Source organism: Cynocephalus volans, chromosome 14, assembly GCF_027409185.1.
Source record: "Cynocephalus volans isolate mCynVol1 chromosome 14, mCynVol1.pri, whole genome shotgun sequence".
Lineage (NCBI taxonomy): Eukaryota > Metazoa > Chordata > Mammalia > Dermoptera > Cynocephalidae > Cynocephalus > Cynocephalus volans.
The window spans coordinates 50,585,635-50,605,691 of record NC_084473.1 but is presented as its reverse complement, the minus strand read 5'-3'; the positions used below and the strand labels follow the sequence as shown (position 1 = coordinate 50,605,691).

Genomic DNA, 20,057 nt, shown 5'->3' with positions numbered 1-20,057 from the left:
ACAGATTGAAAGGTAGGAACAAGAAAGAAAAAAAGAATTGAATCTTCTAGAGTCATTGAGAAAACTGGAAACTTCCTTACAAGCAGATGTTCAAAAATATCAGGCATTCATGAGCAGTATGGAGTCTCATGCAGACATTCTGGACCAGAAATCAAATGGTCTCAGTAAAGAAATTGGTAGAGTAGAACTAGAATGTGAAACAATAAAACAGGCAAATACCTGTCAACAGAATACTGTTGATAACCAGAAGTACTCAATAGCAGACGTTAAGAAAATAAATCATTTTATAAAAGGGTGGGGGGGGAATATTAAGACTTGGCTTTGGGGTAAGTGGAGTCCTAGATTAAAATCCAGGTGGTTTCTTTGTGACTTTGCACTGAACTTATAAGAATTCTTCTTGAAGGCAGGCCAGGGTGATCAGATATCAAGGGTGGGAGATGAGGAAGTTGATCAGATATCAAGGCGGGGGGATTCTTTCTAAATTGCATTAGCAGGAGGCTTGCTAAAACTGGATTCTGAAGGCCAAAGAAGAGCCCAGGGATGAGGCCTGGCAGGAAAGGGGGCTCGAAGGGGTCTGTCTAAAGTTTGGTCAAGGAGAGAGTCTTTGTCACAATAAAGGCGTGGTCAGATTCCCATTTGTTATCGCTATGCAAGGAAATTTGGTAATACTGAGTTTTGAGTATTTTACCTAAGTTGATAAAATTCTTGGTATTTTAGAGAAAAATCTTTTTTTTTTTTCCAAATATGAGATGCAATTTTTTTTACCTGTTCTACTGGCAAAAATCCAGATGTCTGAAACTATACTCTAATGGTGAGTCTCTGAGGAAGTAAGCAATAAAGAAAGACTTGGGGGGTGTCTAGCAAAATCACATACTCATTTACTTTCTGGTAGCAATATACTTCTGCACTTCTATCCTAAAGACATACTTTGTCCACAAAGATATTTATTGTAACACTATTTTAAAAGCAAAAGACTGGAAATAATTAAAATACCTGGAGGGGAGTATGGTTAAATAAACTATAGTACTTCTCTGTAGTTTAGATACCCTATAGTTTGAGTCTTTCCTATTGCTATGGAGTAATCTCTAGGAAATATGTATATATTTATATATAAATCTTAAAGATCCCTGAAGAAAAAAAGCAAAAGCAAACGCAAAATGAAATAAATGAACCTCACTGTTTATCTGGTTGATAGTATAAATGTAGTATAGTGACTTTCAAAAACACAGAAAGTCATACAAGCTTTGTGGGATATATAAAGAGCAAATAAATAATTGTCAATAGAAATCAAGAGTTTTCGCCTGAGAAGTTAACAGATATAAAAATCCAAGCAGTTAGATAAAATCCCAGTAATCTTAAGTTTGAACTGAAAGTATCAGTATGATCTATTTCTCTTCAAAAATGCTTATTTCCTGGCTGTGTCCAGTGAAAAAGCATAGAAACACTAACCAACTCAGTAACAATGAATATTCCTAGTTCCCAGATTATGGTTTCTTAACATCATTTCCTGCAAAAAGAACTAGTGCCCCTTGGAGAAATGGCTGATTTCAGGTCTGGAGCAAGAAATGTATAGGATAAACCTAAGACATCTTGTCATACCAAAAACCAAGGACACTGTGGTTGTATTAAAAGGACTCAGGAGCCAATCTGGGGAGACTTCTACTAGTCAAAGAAGAAGTATGAGCACCAGAATGAAGAGCAACTACAGTGCATAAAGCCACCAAATTTGTTGAAATTTATTAGTTCATAATGATACTTTTAAAAAAATTAGTGTTCACTTTTGGAGGACAGGAGGGAAATCATTATTCTGAATGAGGGAAAGCTTTTCTGTATATAAGTATTCTAGATAATGGAAAATGAATGACTATCACAGTTTTGTAAAACTCTTGTTTTTGTAATGATCATCATGGCAAGAGAAAACTAAATATCAGTGAAGGAAATACATAATACTACTTACGTTGTGCCCAAACAACCGAACTTTAATAAAATCAAATCTTTAGATTTAATGGCCAATTTACAGGACTTACTGGGGCCAAGGAGTACCACCACAGGTGTGCAATCAGGGAGGATCACAGTGGAAAGTACAAAACAGTGAACCCCAGGGTTTTCCCCCCTCATTAAAAAACATATAGCCAGGAGTTTTAAAAGAGAAGGGGGGTTGATTAAGCACAGTGTTATAACATCAAGGTCAGGGGTCTGGATCCCCATACCCAGCAGCTGCCAGAAAGTAAAATAAACAAGTAAAAGAAGAAAGCAAAATGTAGAAAGTATACTACATTTTGAGCTGGCCAGTTAAGCTCAGTTGGTTAGAGTGTGGTGTTGTAACACCAAGGTCAAGCGTTCAGATTCCTGTACCAGCCAGCTGACAAAAAAGGGTGGAGGGAATCTATAGATTGAAAAGAAATTTGAGAAACATACTAGCTAAATGCAACCTGTGGTCATTATGTTGAACCTGATTCCAAAAAAACAAATTGTATTAACACATAGTGTGGTAATTGGGGAAAGTTGAGCAGTACTGAAATTTTATATTGTAACCATAATGAGGTTTTGTGTGTGATGATGTCATGATTTTTTTTTTAAGAAACCTTTTACAGGTAACATTAAAAAATGTTTATGGGTGCGATATGCCTGGAATGTGCTTCAAATAATTTAGCTGAGAGAAGGGGAGCCAGAGGGGGGGAGTAAGGCATGAAATAAAAGATTATCCATGAGTTTGTCATTGTTGAAGAGGTGATTGGCTAATGGGGGTTCATTATACTATTCTCTAGTTTTGTATATGCTTGAAATTTTCCACAGACATTGTTAAAAGTAAAAATGTGATTTCTTTCATTTAGGATGTCTTTGTACCTGTTGCCAGTTATTTTTTAATTTTTTTTTTTTTTTTAAATTCTCTAGATTGCTCCAGTAGAAAATGACAACAACTATGATGAACTGAAAAGAGATGCAAAGTTGTGTTTATCACTGATGTCTCAGGGGCTGCTTTACCCTCATCAAGTGCCTTTGGTACTTAAGGTGCTAAAACAAGTAAGAACACATATCTACAATATTTACATCTTTTGGTTAGGATTTTGGTTTACCTTTCTAAGAATTTCACAAAGTCAGCTGCAGTGCCCACAGTACCTGATTTTTGTTTTCATTTTGAATTTTCTTTTAGTATAAGAGAAGACATGTGTATTGACCAAAGAAACAGACCTAGATTCTGAACCTGGCTCTGCCACCAACTTCTGTGACCTTGGGCAAGTCACTCAAGCGTAAAATTATGTATATATGCAAAGAGCTAATTATTGAGTTGCCTTGGATACAAAGTGTTTATAAGGGAAGGGGATGATGATTCCCTTTTACTATTTCCCCTTATTTTATTCACTTCTCTTTCCTAGTTTATGCTAGAGAGATCTATAATGATTGTGTATTTTCTGGCTGCATTGTTAGTATTGTATGCTTAACTTTATGCAGGTCATACACATGGTAAACAATATAAAAATGGACATATTCCCATAGTTTTCAGATTTTAAATTTGATTACTACTGCAAAATATAACAGCCTAAAATGGCATTTGTTTGTAGTGGAATTGAGTAGTTAGTACTCTTATTTGCTTTCAAGACCCTACCTGCCACTACCAAAAGTAAAATAAAATAATGTCTAATCCGTGGGGAAGAGTCATTAATCATGAATAGTTCTCTCTTCTACAATTGGCTTTTACCTTTGTGTTCCTTTCCCCTTACTCTCAGTCATCATACATTCTAAATAACTTTACCTGAAACAGCTTGTTCACCCTTTTATTTAGAAAGAAATATAAAATGAACTTGCTCTGACTATACCTGTGAAAGTAGAATTCAGTTAGAATATTACATTATCTGTGTGTAGTGTTGCTCTCTGATCTCATGTTCTTATCAGTACGGTATTCATCATTTGTACTTCTCATTCACAGACAGCAAGAAGCAGTTCTTGGCATGCAAGATACACAGTACTGACCTACCTCCAGACCATGGTATTTTATAACCTCTTTATTTTCCTAAACAATGAAGATGCAGTTAAAGATATCAGGTGGCTGGTTATAAGTCTTTTGGAGGATGAACAGCTAGAGGTAAAATTTAATTTAAGTTACAACAAACCAAAATTTAGTCAACTTAAAGAAACAGTCATAGCCCCCCTTTGTATATGTGCTGCCGAAGCAAGCACGTCATAGCCCCCCTTTGAAGAAGTATTTGTAACACAGATAAGATGTATTTTATTAAAATATAAATTATTAAAAGTAACTGTTTAATTGTAATATAACCCTGTGTAAATAGTTTTGCTGTCTCTAATTATGATTTCCTATAGTATGAATGGAAAAAAACATTGGGCATGTTCATATTCTATTTTATCTTTGCAGTTGGACAAATTACATTTGTGAACCCAAGGTTTTTTATATATGAAATTTGGGGTGATAATTACCCCAGTTATCTTACTGAATTTTAAGGGACTAATGGAACTGTGAGTGAAGGCAATTTGAAGAGAGTGAAAATCCATGCATAGATGCTACTGTCTAGTAGACTTAAGATAGGATTGCTGTCCTTTTATAGTTTTTCTTTGGTAGAGAAATTAAAATTATTAATTTTAATTTTAAATTAAAAATTAACTTTTGTGGTTACATTAATATTTTGTACCAAAAGATAATCTGTTAGTTCAAATAGCCTAATGTAAGAAAAGCATGTTGCAGTAAATATGGAATAAGATGTAACTTTTAAAATTGACCTTAGGGAAAGAAAACATAGATCAAATTTTTTGAAAAGTTTACCCATTTTACAACCTTATAGTTTTTCCATGTAGTGGAGTACTTCTAGTATTTTATGTATTTATTTGAGAGCACTAAATACAGATTTATCCATAGGAAACTGGGAATGGAAACTTCTCCACCTCCCTAATGAGGTGTTCTGGGAGAAGGTGTTGACTAGTCCCTAGCGTACTCACAGGTTGATTATAACAACATTTAAGAGCTTCAATTACAATATTTACAGTGATCTATAATTTAAAACATTTCTTGTAAAATTTTTTTTTAACTAAGCTAAAGGAATGGAAGTGGAAAGGTGGATATCTCAAAAGTCACTGTTTCTTGAGTTTTCGGGAGTTTCTTTTAGAACATTTTTATAGATTATTTTTATATTTTCTTCCATATAATATGCTTAAACACAGCTGTTATATAAACATAACCATGACAATTATTTAAACCATCATTTTTTAAAGCAACATTTGACACTGAATAGCAGTAATAATTAGCAAAATACTATTCATGATAGTATTGAAAAAAAAAACCTTGTAATAATCTGAATGAGAACTTTTTATTTAAAGAGAACCTTACAGGATTTAAAGGAATATTTTTAGAAGTGGAGAGATAGCATATTTACTTAGCTAAGAAAACTGAATATATGAACCTCAAACAGAGATGACTTTCTAAGACTTTAAGTTAATAGACGTCACATCAAAACATGGACAAATCTGACTAGGAGAATATTAGAAATTTAGCAGTTTAAATGATCAAACTTCAGACTAGAGAAAAACATTGTAGCTTAAGAAAATCATTAAAGCTTTGTGGAGTAGTGGCGGTAGTATAATGATGTATATGGATAAAGACAGTACAAGCTGCAAACAATGAAAGGTCAAATTTCTAAATGACTAGAGAAATGCAAACTTAAAACAATGAGGCATTTTCATCTACTCTTAGTGTCCCCCCCAACCCCCAAAAACCAAAAAGTATGTAATAATGATAACCAGTGTTGGTAAGGTATAACTAGTAGTCTATATTTAAGTATGTTAGCACTAGCTTTTTGACAAGCAACTAATAGCCATGAAATTAACAGTAAAAATTGTTCATACCTTCAGATTTAATAATCCCAATTTTTGTAATCTATCCTAAGAAAATATACTGTGTAACAATCATCCAGTAAAAAACAAAACAAAACACTGCAATATGAAAAAAGTTGCATGAGTTAAGAATGTTTTGTAGCATAGAAATGAGCAGTTGAAAATATTCTAATTAATAGTTAAGTATATGGGCCGGCCCGTGGCTCACTCGGGAGAGTGCGGTGCTAAAAACACCAAGGCCCCGGGTTCGGATCCCATATACGGATGGCCGGTTCGCTCACTGGGTGAGCGTGGTGCTGACCACACCAAGTCAAGGGTTAAGATCCCCTTACCAGTCATCTTTTAAAAAAAAAAAAAAAAAAAAAAATAGTTAAGTATAAAAATAAGTCATGGTATACAAGTTTTGTAGGAAATAATGCAACCAAGTATTTAGTAAAATATTTTATAATACATTTCATATTATTGTGTAGTGAAAAGGTGAACTGGTTAGCTCAGTTGGTTAGAGCATGGTACTGATAACACCAAGGTCCTTGTCAGTCAGCCGACAAAAAAAAAAAAAAATAGTGCAATGGAAGTAGCAAGGAAAATGTTATGTACCCAAAAGACTGTAATGACAAAAACTTATTTTATTTTTTGGTGGTCAGCCAGTATGGGGAACTGAACCCTGATCTTGGGGTTATAAGGTTGTGTTCTGACCAACTGACCTAACTGGTCAGCCCCCTAAAAATTACTTAAAAAGCTTTATGAAGGAATACAGACCAAAAACATTTGTTTTTTCAAATTATTATTGTATACCTTTACTAATATTAAGCAAAAAGTTTTTGAATGATTTTTATGAGATGATGCCTTTTTATTATTGTTGGGTGGGTTTTTTTTGTTTGTTTGTTTTTTGGTCTTCCCAAAACTTGAGTTCCTATTCCAGTTTGAAATGGTTATATGCTCTTCATTTAATACTTGTATGAACTGTTTGTAGTCTGACAAGAGCCTGGAAAATTCATAATCAGTAGACTGGATATAAATCTCTGCAATGTATGCCAGTTGTAGAAATTGATTGTCCTGTGCCATTATTACCAACAAAAACAGCTATAGCAATGGCTTTAAGAGATGTGAATGCTTTTACAGTTATAGTCCTGATGGGAATTATCAATGGGGAAGATAATTTATGGGGAAATTTAACTTTGCATAGAATAATCAAGTATTTACCTCTGTAAACCTAATGTATTAACTTTTATCCATTTTGAGGCCACAGACCCTTTGAGAATCTGATGAAATCTCTGCCAAAGAGCATACACAGCATTTGTATACAATTTCAGGGAAGGTTCCCACTGCAGTTCCCACACACCCCCCCATCCTCCCTTATTCCCTCAGACTTAGGATCTCAGTTCTTAAAGGAATGATTATCTCTACAGGTTCGAGAAATGGCTGCTACAACCTTAAGTGGTCTGTTACAGTGTAACTTCCTTACCATGGACAGTCCTATGCAGATTCATTTTGAGCAACTTTGCAAAACAAAACTGCCTAAGAAAAGAAAGCGAGACCCTGGTTCCGTAGGAGATACCATTCCTTCTGCAGGTAACATTGTGGGTAGAAAACGCCCATATTCTTTGGGAATTAACCAGGCTTACTCAACAAATATTTATTGAGTACTTTTATATGCCCAGGTCTGTGCTAGATACTGGGAAAAATTGTCTCTACTTTTGAGGAATTTTGCATATGGAAGGCAGGATGTAAAATGTAAAAGCTAAAATTGAGACAGGTACAAAAGAATCTGTACATTGCTACATACAAGTATTATATTAAATCAAGTCTACACCCCACCCAAAATAGCTTCTTTTAGAGAGCTATCCAGAATTAGTTATTTTGCAGGATGTAAAATACAATTGGGTTTTTCTTTTGTTTTGGTTTTTTGTTTTGGGTTTATTTTGGCAGCTGGCTGGTATGGGGATCTGTAAAATATGTTTTTCAGAGTACAAAACTTATTTGTGGGTGTGCTAAGAGAAAAAACTATATGTAAAGAAAATAAGCCTTGCTTTTATTTGGAGAGGGGAATATTCAGTACTTCACTAGTCATTCGGTGAGAGTGTCAGAAGAGTCGTTATAGGAGCTTTCAATCGAATATAGATAAGATAAAGACTAGAATAAGATCTGATCACTGTCACATTTAAAACATGATTACAAAGAAGCATCTGATCTTGTCACTGCTATCTAAAATCACAAAATAACAGAAAATACATGGGAAAATTATAAGTAAGTAGGAAATAGCCAATTCTAATGAAATACCAGTGTACATTCTAGTTTCTTTGCTTGAGAACTGCATTTTTTAATAGTTAAGTGCCAAAGTATTTTTAGGTCTTTGTTATACCAAATGGTTTGTTTACAATTTTGACTACTTCAAATTCTCATTTTCTTACCTTCAATTCTCCTTTCCTCCATGTTTCATGTATACGTATATAATGCACTTAAAAACACGTGCATACACACACCTTTATTGATAAACAATAAGAATTTGAAAGCATATTTAGAACACAGACACATTCAGTTCTCTGTTTTGAGAAATACAGGTATTCTTTATACGTGGCTTGTATATCTAATGAACCGATGCACTCTTTGTAGGGGTAGTCACATCCAGAAAAACACTGCCTAACTTTGGAGATTTAGGATCAGGAATTGCACTTTTGCATATGAATGATCGGAAAAGCCACACCTATGTTAGTTTTAACGAACATGACACATTTCTGGCCGAGGTACAATTATGCTGTCATTGAGGGCAGCTATAGGACGTCTTGACAAATTCTTAAATGCTGGGTTATTTTTAGTTCAGCCTCAAAAACAAGTTTTTGATGTGTATACATGTGGATTGATTTCCAGCGTAGAAATTCACCCATTGAAAACAGCTAGCATAATTGAAACTAGTTTTATTTCACTGTAGCAAGTACATTAGAAACCTGTAAATATTTGCACATATATTGCTGTTTTCTTTGCAGAGTTGGTCAAACGGCATGCTGGGGTTCTAGGACTTGGTGCATGTGTTCTTTCTAGTCCTTACGATGTTCCTACTTGGATGCCCCAGCTCCTTATGAATCTCAGTGCACATCTGAATGATCCTCAGCCTATTGAGGTACAATTTCTTCCTTGTTAGTTTCTTTGCATATACAATATCAGTGAGGATTTGTAAGCATCCATTTATACCAGTAATTTCCTACACACTCTGAACTTTCTGATTTGATAAAGTTACTGGCTTTACCAGGGCCAAGTTTACTAACCAATAATTATTAAAATCTTTCAGGGACCTTGTTCCCTTATATATTTGAGATCTTTTGGTAGCAAGTGAATTGCTGGTATGTAGCTTCTGTTCCTTCTAGTCCAGTGGAAATAAAGTATTGTCAATATTTTCGGGATAGTTAAATTTTGTGCTTCTATTTTCTAGCATTGTATATCTGGGAAGTATCTCAATGGCAGCTAATATTAAACAAAATTATGATGATATTATTTAGTAGTGAACACCCATGTTTCTAAGTCAAACATCTTAGACCAATAGTTTTGTCCTTCTCACCTTTGTAAATAGATGTGAGTGCGTATTCAAACTGGTTTAATAATGTGGCATAAGTTCCAGTGGTTTGTCCTTAAGTAAAGCCAGTAATTCCACAGAAGGTTTTTTGATTTGGGGAAGTAAGATTGGCTTGTTGGTTTCATAGCACTGGTAATGTGTAAGATCTAAAGTCTAGAGGAATTGTTATTTAGCTAAAGGCGTCTTAAACATAACCCTGGTTGTTCAGAGAGGTTAAAATGTATGGGTTGCCTACTCTACAGATGACTGTAAAAAAGACCTTATCCAATTTCCGAAGGACACACCATGATAACTGGCAAGAACACAAACAGCAATTCACTGATGACCAACTGCTCGTTCTCACTGATCTCCTTGTGTCACCGTGCTATTATGCATAGAAGGGTAAGTCAGCAAAGTTCTGAATTTAAGGAAGTGACATATTCAGGCAAATGTCATTGGTTTGGTGACAAAGAAGTGTGTATAAGTTTTTTCTTTTTGCTGACATTCTTAGATGTCACTGTTTACATGAAGGGGGAAGGGGTGTTTGTTTTTTATACATATATTTTGCTATCGCCAGTAGAAATAAGTTTTTAGAGAGTTTTCTATGCCTCTCTGCTTCAGATATTAAGCAGAGAATTGATGTAACTGCTTTCGGACTTTTATATAAATGAGTAGTCTAAAGTAGTCTGGAAATAGGTAAAAGAAGAGAAGTCCTACTCTTAGTTGCCTCCTGAGTGGGGCCTGAACATTTTGGGTTGCCCTGAGGACTCTGGATTCTACACGGTTGTGAGAACATTTTATCAGGATTCTTAAGTACTTATTACCCATTCTCTATTAAAGAGGAAGGACCCAGAAGCTTTTCTTCTGGGATAGAGAGAATAAAGAAAATTTCATTTATTGGACTTTTAGAGTTGGATGCCCTGTTACCTAATTGAAATTTTTTTCCTCCCTGATCCAGATGACTAATCTTCACTTCGGGCTCTTTTCATCAAAAATTCCAGATCCTCAGGTACCATCTGTGGTGGCTCTCTGCAGGTTTTAAAACTCTGCCTCTGTTGAGCTCTCATCATTTTGGTGGTTTCTGTGTTTGGTTTCATTACTCTGTGTTCCACAGGTTCTTAGCTGCCATTTGATTTCCTAACTTGTCCAGAAGTGTTTCCAGAATATTGATCACTTTTTCTTTGAGGCATCTGAAAAGTCAAAGTCTCAGACTAGAAATAATTACCCAGTATGATCATGGCATCCAAACAGAGTCTAAAGAACTCACTAAGAAACAGTTTACTTGGAATGGAGAATACTCATCTGTAACACAGGTCCTGTCATTTCATGCATCTCAAGTTATTTTGAATTCTTCCCAAATGGCTGTTGGGTTTAGATAGTAGTAGGACTGTGGGCCATAAATCTTGAGAGCCTTGGGTCTGGAGAGCCATGGAGAGGGAAGGAACAGAGGGCAAGTTGAACCTAACCAATGACCCGATGAATTGCTTGACTATGACACAGAAATGAAGTCTGTGTCCACGCACTTCCCACGGACTGGAGTTTTTGGTGCTGAATGGAGAGCCAGTTGCTGAAAAATTAGGGGTTCAGTGAATAAATTTTTGATTGATTGCTGTGTGTGTATACAACATGTGATTTTGAAAATAAACAGGAACAATGAAAACCCTGACTGGTTGGTTTTTACCTGTATTCTTTACAAATATTGTTTTGATCCTCTTTGAAAACTGTTACACTTCACCTAAATGGAAGACTGCTGTGTTTGTGGAAACTCTGTAATTTTTTTTTGTCTTTCTTTCTTTTGTTCTTTTTTTTTTTTTTTAAATTTTTGCCGGCAGAATTGTTGAGAGACTAATAAGGATTGATATTTAATTGACCTGTTTAATATGTTACATAGATGTAAAAGATTGTATAAACTGTCAGGATAGCATTGGCAAGACTTTGTACAGATGAAGCCTTTTACACAATACCATTGTGTAATTAATTTGTAAAGATTCACATGTAGCTCTTTATTATAGTGATTTTGGGCTTTTGTACTCATTGAATGCCATTTTTGTGTGTTTTTTAAGTTATTTTCTTTATCTTTTCATGTTACAAAAGCTGAGGTGTAGGGTTTTTTTTAGTTCATTTATCATTAGAATGTCTGAATTTTTATGTAACTTTTTCGTGTGCATCTCTAAATGCTAACAACACTTGTTTGCCTGTGACAAGTTTATAGAGTGCAAGGTATCTTCTAGGTTGAAACAGTTCACGAATTCGTGAATGTCTTCTTGCAACACACCCTGTACAGTCTTCCTTAGAGGAACACTATAGTATATTTTTTAGTATCTACCTGCTGAATGACTCAATACAGACCTAAGCACAGTGGTGGTCCTGGTACAGTATTTAAGTGTCAGCATACACAGGTGTAATCCCTGTATAGAATTGTGCCAAACTGATTATTTCAATTGTGTAACTAGTTTAAAACCCAATAAATGGATTGTTTTTAACACCTGCCTTTTGTCTTCATTAAGAAGAGAAGACAGTTCTGTAGGCAGTGACTCTTGTGGATTCCTTTTGTAGCCATAGATTTGGATCTGTAAATTCATGCCTTCTGACCAAAATGCATTATCTAGATCTGCCCTGTCCAGTACAGTAGCTGCTAGTCACATGCAACTCTTTACATTTAATTAAATTAAAAATTCATTTTCACTAGGCACATTTCAAGTGCTCATTAGCCACATGTGGCTAGTGGTTACCATATTGAATAGCACAGATGAACTTTTCTATCATTACAGAAAATTCTGTTGGACAGCCCTGACCTAGGTGATTGATTCTCAAATTGATGTGCCTAAGAATCATGAAGGGATTTTGTTTTAAAATGTACATTCTAATTCATTGATCGCAGCTTATGAAATCAATGCCTGGTCCTGAGACCACACTTGGAATAGTTAAACTTTTTCTAACTAAGCTGCCCTAGCAATGGTTCTTAAGTGGAAATTTTAAAAAAATATATAAGATGCTGGGGCTGCCCACTGTGTTCCTCAATTGAAATTTCTCTGGGTAGGGCTCAGGTATTAGCATCTTTTAAAAGCTCCATGAAGATTCAGTTGTGCAGCCAGGATTGAGAACCACTGGTGAAGACTCCCAAGTCCCACTCTAGACCTAAAAACAGAGTACCTTAATCCGAGTGCCTGTCATGCTCCCCAGGTGACTGATGCCATGTTTGGAAGTTGCTTATTACCTTGATATTTCTCCAGTCAGATAATGCTGTGAGTTACTTCATTCAATTTTCTACCAGTGGCCTCTGGAATGAGAGGGAGAGAAAAGAGTTAGATGGCTAGTGTTGTCTAAGATAAAGAGTCTAAGATTAAAATGTATGGTGCATTAAAAAGGATGGAGAAGGATAGAGCAGGACCCATGTTAAAAGAGACACATTTGCTGGGGAGGAAGGGAGGGGCAGACCAGTGTTTGGAAGTCACTGTTGAGAGGGCTTAGGTTTCTATGAGGGTGTGTAAGAGGGGAGGAGAAAACCTCATGTATATCTTTGAGGTTGTAAGATCTAATAAATCGTTAGTTTCTAAATGGGCCCTTTTAAAAATAAAGGCTTTGCAAATTGTGTTTCAAAATTTAGGAGGAAAATTTACTCACCTTTTCTCTTAATGTGAATGACTGAAAATTTAAATGCAGTAATTAAGTAATAAAGTAGGTGTAGTAATGAGAAAGCTGTTTTCAAATATTTGAAATACTTGGCATTGCGAAGTTCTTGAAGTTGCTGATCAGTTTTGGTGATTAGTGTGGCCAGAAAGGACAAGTAATTTTGTTTTATTGAACTTATTGAAAGTTAATGCTTCCATTAACTTTTTCTACATGGTCTTCATAATTACTTTTGTGGACTTTTCTCTTAATATATCCTAACTGATTTTGAGTATTCCCTTCATTGAACATCAAGGTCGTTTTCAGTTTCTCTATTACAAATTACACTGCAGTGCACATCTTTCCTTTTCTTTGGTGGCTGGCCGGTACTAGGATCCCAACCCTTGACCTTGGTATTTTCAGCATCACACTCTAACCAAGTAAGCTAACTGGCCAGCCCATAATTCACATTTTCATACCTTTGTGTTTTAAAACTTTTTTTCTTTTGTTGGAGCGATTCCAAGGAGTGGGATTTTTAGGTCAAGAATCGAAACAATGGCTGTCTGCTTAGATCCCTTTGATTACAGCTCTATGTTGGTAAACCCGAGGTCAAGGGTTTGGATCCCTGTACAGCCCAGCCACCAAAAAAACCAAACCAAAACAAAAAACCCCGACATTTTAATATCTCTGACATATGTTTTCCTCAAATTGCACACAATAATTTATAATGCAATGGTAGTGTGTATTAGAATGCTGGTTTCACTGCACATTGATAGCTCATTCGTGTTTTAATGTATTTATAGTCAGCCCCACTTGATTATTTCTTGATTTTGCATTTTTTTGACTGATTACAGTTTTTTTTTTTTTCCAATTAGCTTGGTGGATTTTGTAGACAATAGTATTAGCCTTGCTAAATGATGGTAACTAGTCCTGGAACTGTAGTAGGTCCTAGTTTCTCTTCTAAATCTCTAGAATCCTTTATAACTTGTAATTTTTCTTTTTTAAGTATGAGGTCATTTCTCCCATAGGTGTAATGCTGATGGCCACAATTCAGTCCAAACCTATTGTAATCTCCTCCCTTCATGCCAAATGCCTGGAAGTGAGCTGGCAATTACTTATGCAGTAGCTAATTTATATGAAGAGGCATATAATTTTGGTCAGAATTTCACTCTAAATGCTAATGGGTCTTTTTCTGTTGACTGTTTCTAGGACCCAAGGTCACCATTGACAATGTATATTAGAACTGCTACATTGCAAATGGCTGAGGAGTGGAGTATGATTTATGTGGAAATTAACTGGAAAAATTTCTTTGAGCACAGAAATTTCTGTTAATTTCTTTAATTTGTTTGGTTATTTCTGAACAGATCCAGCCCTCTTGTTTTATTTCTTGGTGAAAGCACAGGAAACTGGGAAAGAGAAATTTTATGCATAAATCAAATTCTTTGGTACTTGTTGGTAGTTCTGTTTAAAAAGATAAACTTAGCCAAAACGGAGACGGCAGTAGCAACATTCTCATTATTTCACCTGAACAGAATTAACTTCCAGGTTTTCAGGTACCAGGGTGAAGGAAAAGGCATTCAAATAGCATTCTCTATTTCTAAATAGCATTCCTGAGGAGGTTAGAAAAGTAGTAAGACCCTAATCAGTCAGGTATGAAAATGGTGAGTTTGGTTTTATTTCGTACCCATAATGGCAAACATACTTAGGAATGTTACTTGATGACCGGAGACTAAAATTAGCCTGGCTGTGTACATTGCACTATTGCTTTTCTAGATTTTTTTTATTACATTCAACACACTATTAAATAATAATTTAATATCCATGATATCTTGGCTTGGTTATTATATTTGCATGGGTAGTTTATTTTTACTTTGCATTTACTTCCTAGTCAGTATTCTCCTTGCTGAGTTCCCTCAGTAAGTTCACTAATACCTTAAGAGACCTTAGATAAAGTTAAAATTGGTTTGCTATAAATTCTGTATCGGAAAGTTCAAACTGGACGACGACGCCAATTTAAACTAGGCGGAAAAATATTCTCTGCAGCCTATCGAGGGGCTAGGCAGGCCGGCTGGAAAACACAAGGACGGAATGGAAGGAGGTGGGCGCTAAGAGGCCCAGGGGGGCTTCTGAGATGAGGACCTGGCACCTCGCCCCCTCCCACGGTCTCCATCCTCTAAGGCAAAGGCCTCCCCGGGTCGCTGCGGGCCCCCGGTGCCCGTACTTTCCCCCTCCTTTTTACCCATTTCGCTCGCCAAGTCGGCGAGCCTGAGTTGCGTTGCGGCTCAAGCGGCTCTCGGCGGCGCGGGGACCGCCCCAGGAGGCCCGCAAGGAGGCGCCGAGGGCCAGGCGGGACGCCGGGCATCAGTGGCCGGCGAGGGGCGGCGCCCTCCGTCTCCGTGACTGCGCCTCCGCGCCCGCGTCTCGCCGCGGCTCCTGGGATGCGCGGAGGCGGCGGCGATGGCGACGATGCTTCCAGCCCTGCATCATGGGGTCCGGCCTACGAGGTGGAGGAGGGGGCGCGGCGCTGCGGCCACCCGGCAGGTGAGAGGCCGCGGGCCCCTGGAGGAGCACGGCCTCACCGGGCCGGGGAGGCTGGCGGGTTAGCGCGGAGCGCCGCCGTGCTGGGCCAGGCCCGCCGCCGTGCTGGGCCAGGCCCGCCGCCGCGCACCTGCGCTCCTGGCGCGGCCTGCGGGGAGGCCGTCTCGCCCGACCTTGCCGGCTCCCAGGCTCTGCCGGGCCTGTGGATCCCCCACTCACTGCCCCCGCCCAGGCTGAGCCCTCACCCCCCAACCCTCTGCCGATTCCTTTACAGGCTTCCCAGGCTAGTCTAGTAAGGAGGACTCTTTACTTTGGGGAACCACGGCCAGTGCCTGCCCAGGGGTCGACGTCTCTCCCGCTAGTCTCCCACTCCACTCCCTGGCTGAACCCTTCCCACTCTGTCCTCAAGCAGGCCGGCTCCACGGCCTCCCACCCCTCCCATCAAATGGCCCGGGTCTTCCCTACCCCACCCCTGGGCTGCAGCTGCTCCGGGCCTCAAGAGGTATGAGTAGTTCAACTAGAAAGAGCCAAGAGCCAGGGCTTTGAAATTTGATTAGTGACCTCAGGTGAGTCAGCTAACCTCCCTGACGTTTTCCTTGCTCTCTGTGAAGGTAAGGCTCTGAAAGTGCCTGCCCTGGAGGAAATCAAGGCATCATGAGGAAATAAATGGATTGGAAAAATCCAGGTCACGAATTGCCTTGTAAAAGCTCATATAAAATGTTTTAATATTTGCTAATAATTGAAACAGCTCACTAGATTAATAGAGGCTCTTCGCACGTGTTGAGAAATCATTGCCACTGTACAATAAATTTTCATTTCCTATTCCTTTTTTACTACTTACTTCAGTGTCCCTCCTCAGTTGTAACAAGATGCATGTGAATTCATTTTGTCTTATTGTGGCTAATATGCATACTTAAGACTGGTGTTCCAACTTAAAATCTTTCTGATTTTATGACTTTTGTCACATCTTTCAGGACCTAGGTATGGTCCCAGAGATAAAGAGTAGCTTGTATGCTTGCATGGAGAATAACTGTGGTAACACTTATTTACTACCGAGGAGTAACAAGTAGGTTTTAATTTACTCCCCTCTCCAAGTCACTGTTGTATATTTCTGCCATCATAACTTCATTTTAAATTATGATCTCAGCCTCTCTCTTAAAGTTCCAGGAGTTGGTACCAAAACCTGGGTTTAGTTTCTCCCTGGTACCCTTTATTGCTCCAAAAGTTTCTCTGCCAAAATCTTCTTCTATTTTCTGCTTTTCCTCCCTTTTCTCTTCCCAGATCCTGATTCCTTTTTTTTTCTTCCTAATAATCCCAATTGGAGTGATTTATAATTACTTTATACTGGAACTGTAATTATCAGGCTTGCCATAAAGGTATACAGATGTATAGATAGGTAGATAGATAGATGTATAGGTTGAGTATCCCTTATGCGAAATGCTTGGGACCAGAAGTGTTTTGGACTTCAGGGTTTTTTTTGTTTGTTTTTTTATATTTTGGAATATTTGCATTATACTTACTAGTTAAGCATCCATAATCTGGAAATCCAAAATCCAAAATGCTCCAATGAGCATTTCCTTTGAGTGTCATATCAGCGCTGAGAAAGTTTCAGATTTTGGAGCATTTTGGATTTTGGGTTTCTGGATTAGGGATATTCAACCTGTATATATATTAGTATAGATATATTAGAATTTTGGTTCCAGGAACTTTTAGTTAGAAAAGGATTGCAGTACCTACTTCATAGGATTATTGTGAGAATGAAATAAAGTTTGATAACTTATGTAAAACCTCTAGTGTAATTGCCTGTGATAACCTCCCCCAAAACTATAGCGACTGTAATTATCTTCTGACCTGGGGATCCCTCCCTTGATTCATTTGCTGTTCTGTTAAGCGTGGTGAAGAGTGTGGGCTTTGAAGAGCACCTGCTGAGGTTCAGATCCATGCTCTACCACTTTAAGTGATCTCTCGCTGACTCAGTTTCTTCACCTGCAAAATGAAGTTGTTATACTAGCTACTTCAGGGTTGTTGTGAGGCTTCAATAAGTTAATAATGTGCACTGAGAACGGTGCCTGACACAGCATAAGCACTTGGTAAAATTAATGTAATGATACTGAAATTATATAGCCATTATTATTTCCTGACCTGGAATTCTCCTTTTTAAAATAAATGTATTGAAAATTTTAAAATTTATTGAAAAACGTAATTGTACAAAAGGTAAAAGTTACCTCTGAGCTCCTCCAAATCATCTTTTTTCCTCCTGCCTCTTTCGTTGACTAATGTTAGTGCCCTCATCATCTCATTTTCCCCTAGACAACCCCCTTCCCAAGTATCTCCTAACCTGGGATCGTCATAATTTCTGTTATCCCATTTCTTCATTATTATCCACTCACTCTTTGTGTCTCTTAGCACCGTAATTCCAAACTCTTCATCCTTCTGATTTCCCCAGACCAAATTTCTGCGTCCCTCTTCACCCCTCTTCATTTCTCTGAAGAGGAAACCTTTTGGGGGGCCATGGGGAGGGGTTGCTATAGACACTAGTATCACCTCTCTGCTCTTCCTGCTTCCTTAAATTAGGTTTTCTCTTCCACTTCTGTTTTCATAAATTGACCTCGATCAATTAGCAATTTTTAAAAAAACAGTAAAAAGTTATCTTTTTCACTACATAGGTATCAAAAGTTTCAGAAACGGGTATACAGTCTTTCAGTGGAAACAGTAAGAGCTATCCATTATTATTTTTTTAAAGGAGAGTACAGGAAAGTTGGTCTCACATTCCAATGAAGAAATTCACCATATTGTTATAATCCACACTATGTGACCATTAAGAATATAGAAGAGGTTATCTTCTTCCTTGATGAAGGATACCAGTTAGTTATATGATCTCCCAGGAGTGATATTTTGTCTTGTACTCAGTGGCATGGCTGTACCTGTTGTTAAATTCTAGGAGACTTCCATATTGGGTAGTCCATAGCTGCTGCTTGGAGCCCCCTGGTAGTTCCCCAGTGACCCAGCCCATTTCTCTGTGTCCCCTTAATCTAGAAACTAAAGGGTTAACAGTAGGAGGCCCCCAGATTCCAGCTTCAGCTTGTGGTTAAATATTCTGAACATCAACCCTGGACTTCCCCAATGCCATTGGTTATTCATAACATGTTGGATTAAAGCAAATGCTTTTTGGTTGTCAAGAGTGTAGTACCATTTCCAAGGAACAACTTGGTCTGTCCCAGTGGAAACATCTTTGGGAGCAGGATGGGCACCAGGCCACACAGGGCTTTGAGGTTTGGGACAACATAGATTTGTGTGAGTGTACGTTATATCTTATTGCAAAATAGAGGGAAGAAAAAGGTTAAAAAGGGAAAGAAGGCACAAGTTTATGTTATTCTTTTAAAGTAGAGGCCATGTCTTAGTCATCTTTGTGCTCTTGGCCCCTAGCATGATGCTGGCATATAGAATGCATGTAGTTAACATAAACTGAGTGAATGAATGCAGGAGCGAGTGCATACCTCCTGCTTTACCATGAAGATATTCCTGTTGGAATAATGGTAATTCACATTTATACAGCAGTTTAAAGAGTTCACAAAGTGATATTTCACACCTTATAAATTTCCAGTATATTTCTGGCACCCTTTGTTACTGGCCAGACACACACACACACACCCCACACACACCCCCTAAAGATATGCAGTTGGCTAAGAAATCTCGAGTGGTGAAAAGAAATTATAAATACCGGGAAATAAAAGGATTCTTCCGAGGGAAAGTAATAGGATTTGTTAACAATTTGTGGGAATTATGTAAAGGGCCACATTATGCATCAGTACCCTCGTGCTTATTTTTCAGGCAAATGCTGTTTCTTGCCTCAGTCCCTCTGCTGTAAAAACCTACGCTCATCCTCACAGCCTGTCTGTCCTACTCCCTGCCCCTCACTTTCACCCAGCTAGCTCCTACTCACCAAAGCTCCCTTTATCCTTTTCCAGCCCCCTCCCAGGTTGGATTAGGTTCCCCTCCTCTGTGCTTCCATAGCACCCTTTAACCACATTAGGCCATAATTACACAGGTTGATCTCCTCCAACTAGATTGTGATGTCTTTAGCAAAGAGGTTATTATGTCCTTGTATATCTCCTGTGCCTGGCACGGAAATGTTTCTTTGAGTAACACCTGCACACCCTCAATCAGAATCTCAAGGGTCAGACCCAGGAATCTGCTCTCCAGGTGATACTTAAACTTGTTTGAAAACCACTGTGTCGAAAACCTAAAAATTAGTTGGGCTTTATGAGGAGAAATGCTTTCTGTGCACCAGGTCAGAGCTGAAATTTTCTTGTGCTTTTGTGAAAAATAATAAGATCACTGTATTAATTCCTTCCTGTTTCTCCATTAATCCCTTTCTGTTTCTGGGTTTGCATTTTTGTGTACAGGCTTATCTGCCTTGGGCCCCTTTTGTCACATGTCGCTCCTCTGTGAGTTGAGACCCTGACTCCCTTCCCAGTGAGCATTTTTGGGGAACAGAAGGAAGAGACGTTTCTCTCTGAAG

At 37.9% G+C, this 20,057-nt stretch overlaps 1 protein-coding gene across 3 annotated transcripts in view; it reads left to right on the top strand.

Annotated features, from left to right (window-relative positions):
- The window catches only part of PSME4 (proteasome activator subunit 4), an 86,664-nt gene extending 74,793 nt beyond the window's left edge, over positions 1-11,871 (top strand). For all 3 annotated transcript variants that reach the window (XM_063077580.1, XM_063077583.1, XM_063077581.1), the window contains exons 42-47: positions 2,896-3,024; positions 3,929-4,084; positions 7,251-7,413; positions 8,826-8,959; positions 9,652-9,790; positions 10,347-11,871. In XM_063077580.1, the coding sequence (XP_062933650.1) occupies positions 2,896-3,024; positions 3,929-4,084; positions 7,251-7,413; positions 8,826-8,959; positions 9,652-9,786 (717 nt within the window). In that variant the 3' untranslated portion in view covers positions 9,787-9,790; positions 10,347-11,871. The remainder of the gene's footprint in view (positions 1-2,895; positions 3,025-3,928; positions 4,085-7,250; positions 7,414-8,825; positions 8,960-9,651; positions 9,791-10,346) is intronic.
- Positions 11,872-20,057: the final 8,186 nt, after the last annotated feature.